This window comes from Stegastes partitus, unplaced genomic scaffold, assembly GCF_000690725.1.
Source record: "Stegastes partitus isolate 25-593 unplaced genomic scaffold, Stegastes_partitus-1.0.2 Scaffold1840, whole genome shotgun sequence".
NCBI classification, from domain to species: Eukaryota; Metazoa; Chordata; class Actinopteri; family Pomacentridae; genus Stegastes; species Stegastes partitus.
Window position 1 is genome coordinate 17,402 of NW_007579571.1, and position 8,586 is coordinate 25,987.

An 8,586-nucleotide genomic window follows, 5' to 3' on the forward strand; every position below is an offset into this window, starting at 1 on the left:
TATTGATCACTGACAGCTGATTATTGATCACTGACAGCTGATTATTGATACCTGACAGCTGCACATTAAAGCTGTAAACTTTAAACCTCATACATTTAATCATGATGTCATTTAGGTCTGACACTGCTCAGCTCTCGTAGTTCAAACCTGCTTTTCCTAAAAATGCTTTTCTTTGTCCAAAATATTCTGATCGCTAAAGAATAAGTAACAAGTTGTCCGTTGTCTTCCATGACTATATCTTGGTATTTCCATGTTCTGTGTCTAAAACAGCATCAAACAAACAGTCAAAGAAGCAGGTTGTGGCTGGTTAGATTGCGGGTGGAGTTTGATGGAGACCATGAATGAACTGACAGGAGTCTCTGCCTGGAAGACAGTGTAGAGAGATCCAGAGGCCCAAAACAAATTTGATTTAATATAGCGCCAGTAAAGTTAGTTGAATTCTGCTTTTCATTACGTAATTCCTGGAAGGAGTGCAGAATTTAGAGACTGAATAAATCAGCTAAACAATTTGCAGTGTAAAAGACTTTGGAAGCGATGTCTGAGCTCTATAAGAAATGCTGCAAGGCTCATTCAGTACCTGTAAATCTGTACAAGTAGTTATTGCCTTTTGGGTAAAAACTTCATCTGAAAAAACTCTAAAGTTTTAGAGAGAGAGAGGTTGTGTTAGAAGCTCTGGTTTGACCTGTGACCAGGACAACACCTTAAAGTTAGCATGACACTGAGCTCCACGTAAGTGTAGCTTACAAAACAATCAACGTGCAGCAACTTAGAGGCAGGTTTAGTAACGGCTGGTTTCATTGGTAGATTTGACCTGTTGATGTGTCCGGACCGGTCTTGCATTGACCCATGCACCTCCTGACATCATCTCGCAGCTGGCGGACTTCGTCCTGCAGGTTTGAACACATTCGAAAGCAGCCGTCTCCCTCCGAGTCCAGCCTGATCTGGATTCTGTTGATGTGGCTCTGTATGCGTCCCAGTGCATCCTGGGAATGATTCTTCAGCATCTGCAGCTCGTCCTCCACTTTCCTGCACAAATCGTAGTCATGCCCCAACATCTCCACCTCCGTCACAATTCGGTTAAAGTGTTCTCCATGATCGCCAGTCAGAGCCTTGATCTTACGGACGTCGTGGCTCAGGTCCACAACCTGGACATCGGTTTTCATGTTAACATTCATCATAACAAATAATAACATTACAATGGTATTGACCTCATCTCCTTTAATAGAAAGCCCTTTAAGGAAAAGTCAGTCAATTACGGTTCACTATTGTGTGATATAGAAATGCTAATCTGGTCCACACTGTCTTCCAAAAAGCGCTGGTTGTCTTAATGACAAACATTAAATGGGAAAGTGTAGCTAACCCTAACCCAAACCCTAAACCCTCATTTTTCACTGCAACATAAAGTTCTGCAGTCAGAGATGTCAGAATGACACAAACAACCGAAAAAGGAGGAAGAAAAGTTGAATTCTTGATTTATTTGTTCACCAAAATTTAGGGAAAATGTAAATATGTACATTATGAATTGGTCTCCATTGTGCTCTGTGGAAACTGGCTGCAGTTTGGTCCCAGTGAGCCAGTCATGGAGACGAGTGTCGAGGAGCTCAAGCCTTGTATTTATTTTGCTATTCTTACAGAATCTACAGCAATTGCTTAACTTTTAAAGGAATAGTTTTCATTTTGTTTTTAAAAGAGACATGTAGAATAAAGTGATTTTGATGAAATATCACAATTTTCAGTTCAGCTCTCTGGCTGATAAATGAAGTATTCCTTTGAGACCCACAGCCAGGTTTTAGAGTTCAGAGAGTTAAGACACGCTCATTTGAAGACAATGAAATGTTTTGACTGGTTTTAGTTCAGAGAAAAGCTGATTTGCTTGGACAGTAACAGTCCCATCATGTTTCTGTCATGATTTAAGCCTGTTCATTAAAAATAAACCTCCACTGCACTTTTGTGTTGGAAAGAGTATTCTTTTTTTAAAACGAGACATTTATTTAAATATGCAAGAAATCACCATCAGTCCCTTTCTACAGTGACAATATGTTCTCATTTGAAGTAGGGCTACACAATATTTAAAACAACCGGCTTTACCATATTTTATTTTTCAGCAGATAATTTTTAAAAAGCTGGAAAAGCAGTTTGGAGCCTTTCTCGTGTGGCGTAATGCAAGCAAAGACATCTGAAGGAGCTTTTACTTTGGATTCATTTGGATCTTTGCACTTATCAGAACTTTGTGCTGCCGATTGAAAAATGAGTCGTGTTTCCTTGTGAGGTGGCAACAAGTGCAGACAGAGAAAACATTATCCTGTTTGTTCCTGAAGTATTTCCACACAGCGGATTTCATTTTGCTGCCAAATCTTCCTTTAGTGTTCCTGCTCATTCTGTTGTGCACCTGTGGAGCCTGCATGTCAACAAACGTCTTTTAAATAAAGTTTTTAAAAAACTTGGTGAATCCAAGAAGCCCTAAATGAGAGTAAGTGATGTTCTATCAGACAGAGTTCCTTTCTCGATCGGCCAGTGAACATGACAACTACTTTTTTTAATCAAGCAGCAGCCTGATGTGTTTGAGTTCATTTGCTTTACTTCACATCAAGATGTTCATGCTGAAAGGAAATATATTGTGCAGCCCTACTTCAGATGTTGTTCAGAGTGATCTGCGCCTCACCTTGTCGTACAGAGAGTCTCCGGACACCGACAGGTCTTTGAGTTGAGTGTTGAAATGTCGAATCTGATCCTCGTTGGCCACCACTCTCCATTCCAGAGATTTCTCCGTAGTATTTTCTCTTTCTCCTCCTGTTCCAGGTAACCCTCCACCTGTACCTCCCCTGCTTCCTTCCTCTGCTTCCCAGTGTCCCCCACTGTCTCGCCCTGTAGCTCCACCCCCTTCCCCCATACCCTCTCCTCCACTGGTGACTCCCCCCCCTATATCTCCAGTAGCTCCTCTTCCTCCTGCTGCCCATCCTCCTCCTGTAGCTCCTCCTCTTCCTCCTGTAGCCCCTCCTCTTCCTTCTGCTTCTCCTCCTGCTGTTCCTCCTCCTCCTGGTTCCCACCTTCCACCTCCATCTCCTCGGTCTCCACCTCGTCTTTCTCCTCCTCCTTCCAACCCTCCACAGCTACATTCCTCCAACCTACGGTTCACAGCAAATGTCTTGTTTTCCAGCTCTGACAGCCTCTTGTCATGGTTGCTCACCTTGTTCTTGACCTGCTCCACTTCCATCTCCACATCTGCGATCCTGAAGGCCTGATCATCAAACCGGTCTAGGAACACAGTCCTCAGGTCCCCCAGTTCTCTGTGGAAGTAGTCCTTCAGGTCGTTCTCCAGGTATGAGCAGCTCCGCTCAGTTTGCTGCACAGTGTTGTTGATCCGCTGCTCCAGGTCCTTCAGCTGATTGTCCAGGTTGTCCTGAGTCACCATGCCATCCCTGCTCTGTCCACTGTTTCCGCCGTCACCAACCGAACCTCCTCTTCTCGACCCGCCGGCACCACTCAGCTGCTTGTCCAGGCGGTTCAGCAGAACATCAAAGTTCTCTGAGGCAGAGCTGATCTTGCGTTCAGCATCAGTGATGCGATTTTGGAGGTCTCTGACGGTGTCGCAGCATCCCTGCGAACGCACCACCTCCCGTCGGAGTCCATCAAAGGTCTGCCGATACCGACCATCCATAGCATTCAGCTGCTTCTCCAAAGCTCGAATCCTCTCCTGGTCCTCCTGCTGCTGTCTGCGCAGATCCTCCACGCCAGCCTGAAAACAGCCCGCGCCAACATTAGTCCGACTGGAACACACAAGTGTGCACTGAAGTCTGTTCTAACATCAAACCATGAAGGCTCACGTCTCAAACTACAAAAATGTTTATCACTGCTCATGTAAATGGGAATTAATGGGTATTTAACCCTTTTAATGCCATCACAGTTGAGCACTTTGTCCATCTGCCTGTCCATGGTGAGAATGTAATTAGCATAGCTTAGCACAAACACTGGTGGGAAGCTAGAAGATACAGACTCTTACTGTACTGGACACACAAAGCTTAGACAGACATTCAGCCCTTCTGACTGTGGAGACAGAACATTTACAGGAATGTTGGACACAACAGATGCAGAAAACTATGATGTTCATGTTGTGATGCGAAACAAACTGTTGTCACCATGATGTCTTTAGATTATTGGCTCATTGTGGAGTTACCTGGCAGGAGGAGCAGGAAAGCGACACTCTCCTCTCCAACTCCCTCAGGATCTCCTCCTTCAGGGAGTTCAGCTTCCCTCCACTCAGTCCTCCTCCAGACACACCTCCATCTGGCTCGTTACCTTTCCCATTCACCAAGTGGTTGTTGATACTGACCAGGGTTTTATCATGGGCCTGTTGGAGGAGAGACACATCAGCAATTGGATGCATGGATGTAATGTTTACATGGATTGTACCCATTTCACTTTGGACCACCAGCCAACCATGATTAGTGAACGAAAAACCTATTTTGTGGTGAGCTGGTTTACTGGGGGCTCGGGTTAGGGTTAGGGGCAATCATGGCTGGCAGGGGCAACTATATTGCTTTACTGAAGGCCCTCTATTTCATTCATATGACCAGAGATCCATTTGGTCCTCCATCATGACAAACTTTCCACATTAAATCAACCTTCACTAAAGTTTGTTCTGAAATCATTGCTGACTGGACCGTTCTGATATCACCTCAGTTTAATACCAGGAACAGGCAGAATCCTAACGACCACCTGGTTCCTGCTGACTTTGAAGGTTTGTGTCTCAGCAGCTCTAAGATGTTGTTCACTGTGAGTTGTTGTGAGTTTGTAGTTAACCATGTCAGTCCTTTTAGGTAACGCTGCAGACTGACTCGCCTGTGTGCGGTTGTCCAGTTGGTCCAGTTTGGTCTGGATGCTGTGAATCGTCTCTTTAATCTCTGGCTGAGCAGCATCGGCAGGGTTTCTTCCTCCAGAGGAGACTCCTCCTCCTCCTCCTCCACCACCAAAGCCAGGTTTGTTGACCTCCTGTTGGAAGCGTTCGTTCATAGTGTTCAGGGTGGACTGAAGGTTAAGCAGGTTCTTTGTCAGACTCTGGATCTTCTCCTCCAGCTGCCTCATCTTTTCATTCTCTCCTCGTCCTGGAAGGGAAGGAAGCAGCTCCAATCACACAGTCTACACCTGACTTCACATGAACCAAGCCTGGATTCATATGGGGACATGGGGGACACTAGGAACATGAGGGGACATGAAGAAACATTAGGGAACACAAAGGACATGAGAGGACATGAGAGGACACGAGGGACGCTGGGAACAAGAGGGGACAGGAAGGGACATGAGGGGGAACAAAGGACATGAGGGGACATGAGGGGACATGAGGGGACATGAGGGTGATGGAGGACAGATGTTTGTCTTTTAGCCGCAGGTTTATTTAAAACAATCAAGCTTCCTAATATTTGCATTCAGAAGGTTCAAATGAATACATTTTAGAATGAACTGACTCACCGCTGGTTCCCCCCGACTGTCCAGATCCAGAACTGCCTCCCCCGTAGCCTCCTCTGCCCTGACCACCTCCTTCCCCCGGTCCATAACTTGTCCCTGGTCCTGGTCCAGGTCTCGAGGTCATCTGGGCTCCTGCTGGACCATCGGTACAGTCCTCTCCACTGTAGCCGTGGCAACACTTCCACTCCATCTCTGTAACCATTTTGTAGGCCACTTTGTATCGCGGCCGCATGTAGGTCCGATATCTGCAGACAGAGCCAGGACCAGAGACCAACATTCACACATTGTGGTTGTCGTTCGTCTGTTGTGTGTCTGTTGTGAGTCTGTCGTGAGTCTGTCGTGAGTCTGTTGTGAGTCTGTAGTGTGTCTGTTGTGAGTCTGTCGTGTGTCTGTCGTGTGTCTGTCGTGAGTCTGTCGTGAGTCTGTAGTGTGTCTGTTGTGTGTCTGTTGTGAGTCTGTTGTGAGTCTGTAGTGTGTCTGTCGTGAGTCTGTCGTGTGTCTGTCGTGTGACTGTTGTGTGTCTGTTGTGTGTCTGTGTGCACTCACACGACCACCCGGCTGCACTGTCCGCTGCCCCAGCTGCAGGGATGATAATCCGGCTTTACGTAGGTTTCCACTCCGTCTTCAACCACACAGCTCACTGTCTTAGTGACCACAAAAGCACACCAATTCCTGTGTAACACAAAAACACAACATGAACACAAGTTGCTGTTGAAAGTGTAGGTACACAAACAACACACACAAAACAACACAACCATCCCCCGTCCTCCGTCCTCTGTCCTCTGTCCTCCGTCCTCCGTCCTCTGTCCTCCGTCCTCTGTCATCCGTCCTCTGTCCTCTGTCCTCCGTCCTCCGTCCTCTGTCCTCCACCCTGCACTTGGAGGCTGGATGTGTCACAGTGGTGCAACAGAAGCTGTCCTATTCCATCAAGACATGAAGACTCCTTCAAATGTGGCCAACGATGCGTCCTTCTTTTCCACAGCTGTAAAGGATTCATCAGGTGGAGCCTTTGCAGCCCCACATATCCCAGGAGTCATTGCACCCTGGTACAGTTAGATCAACAGCTGGAGTTTTAACTGCTCACATTACCTGAAAAGATGGATTTATGAGCGGCTGAGGATTTGACTTTTAGCGTTACAGCTCAGTCCAACAGCTCACGACACAAATGTTAAAAACCAACAGACTGTAAAAACTTCAAATTTGTTTTAAAGAGTTGATTAAGTTCTGAGTTCACGTGACTGATGTGAGCCAATTTAAAACATGTACCTTCCAGTTACACAGCCTCAGTTTTTGGATTATATTTGACCGAGATTGTAGTGATTTTATAATATTTTCATATGAGAGTGAATGTTAACAGATTGACGTAAGCTGTGAACACGTCGCACGGTTTCATCCAGGACAACCGGACAGGACCTCAAGTTCTTCACATATTTAGAAAAAATATTAAAAACAAAATCACAATTTTGGGACCCATTCCAGTCAAAAAATTACAACGTCGTCTTATCCTCATCTTCAAGATAAAAATTCGGCAGCCCGGGTTGCTTGACAACACTCGCTACGGGACACGGGACATGGCGATGCAAGCAAAAAGTCCGTCGTAGGCTGAAGCGTCTCATTTCACAAAGGTCAGGGTGCGGCCTTCGGAGGACCCACACTTTGATGGACGCCAAGGCTCCAAACTTTGGAAGGATGCAGCCTCAGAATTGGGACACAGCCGGTGTTTGTGTGTTAATGTCCAACGTGTGGTGCTGATGGCATCAGCTGTTGAATGTGCGTCTGTGCTAGCCATGTGGGATCAGCAGAACACTGACTGGGACTCTTTGTCTTCACATTCAGTCACGGTGGTTTCTATTGTCTGGAATCCAAAACAACAAGACTGAGCAATGTCAGTCTGGACCAACAGCAGACCGACCGAACCTTTTCACTGAAGGACTCAACTTTACATGGAGACGGGAAACTGAAGGACAGGTATCAGCGGTAAGGGCCATCATTCTTCCAGTAAGAACACTGACTTTATCAGCAGGAACACCTGAGAATCAGCTGACTGAAGGAGAGTCTGATACGAGAAACTAGACCAGCAGAGTCTCAGTTATTCTAACCTCAGCAGGGCATCTACAGTCAGATACAGCAGAAATAAAACATTTCCATAAATCTGAGCTGAGCAGTAAAACATGACTTAACTTCATGTGTCTGATCCAGCAGCTCCACAACACACGGCCAATCAGACAGCAGCAATCTGTGCAGGCCAATCAAGACGTTTTCATGTTTTCAGCAGATTTTAACCCAGTACTACAGAAAACAACTTCAGACTTCACAGTTCACCATGAACCAGAGTTTATCACACACACACACACACACACACACACACACACACACACACACACACACACACACACAAGCAGTGATGTCACTCAACAGGAAATGAGTAATCAGGGCGTTTGTTTGCAGCTGATGACATCAGAGCTGGCTGAAGACGAGGTTTGGAGTTTTACCAGGAGGTTTTCTTCAGTTTGACGGCAGTGACGAGTCTTTACTGTCCCTCAGAGTCCAACTGAAGGTGGAGCAGTTTACTGATGAAGCCGTTGCTGGCAGCGTTTGTGGAGCTCATTGTCCAAAGTGGGGTTCAGACTGCATCAGTTTCAAATCCTCACAGATGTTGAAATCATGAGGAGAAACTCCACAGATATTCTTCTCTCTGATCTCAGACCTGCTCACACTTCTGATGTGAACAGTCTGCAGGATATTATTCAGATGAACGGTGGAGCAACAACCTGCTGCAAGAAAACTTTACAGTGATAAAAATTAAAGCAGAAACAAGTCTTGATGATTAAAGGTAATATGTGTGTTCTGAGAGTTTAACTGGCTGTTTTAATATCTGTAGCTGACAGTAGTCTTAAGGGTGAGAATGTTTTGTGTTGTTTGGCAACAGCATCCACTGCAGCATGACAGTCATCCATATTTTAACTGGTGAATATGGAACGTCTGATGTTATCAAGGTGGCTGCCAAGTCTGCAGCAGTTCAGGAGGTGTCAGACTGGATCTTTAAACTCCTCACATCTGCAGATAATCTGGACGGACATCTCTTCACAGATTTCTGCTCTGACTGTCAGGAGGGCGAGACTG

The 8,586-nt window shown here is 45.9% G+C and overlaps 1 protein-coding gene across 2 annotated transcripts in view; it reads right to left on the minus strand.

The window, feature by feature from the left end:
* Window positions 1-8,586, minus strand: part of LOC103372831 (EMILIN-1-like) — a 26,548-nt gene that overhangs the window by 15,664 nt on the left and 2,298 nt on the right. For both annotated transcript variants that reach the window (XM_008302572.1, XM_008302573.1), the window contains exons 2-7: window positions 6,010-6,135; window positions 5,467-5,708; window positions 4,840-5,102; window positions 4,175-4,348; window positions 2,663-3,736; window positions 812-1,145 (exon numbers count right to left, since the gene is read on the minus strand). In XM_008302572.1, the coding sequence (XP_008300794.1) occupies window positions 812-1,145; window positions 2,663-3,736; window positions 4,175-4,348; window positions 4,840-5,102; window positions 5,467-5,708; window positions 6,010-6,135 (2,213 nt within the window). The remainder of the gene's footprint in view (window positions 1-811; window positions 1,146-2,662; window positions 3,737-4,174; window positions 4,349-4,839; window positions 5,103-5,466; window positions 5,709-6,009; window positions 6,136-8,586) is intronic.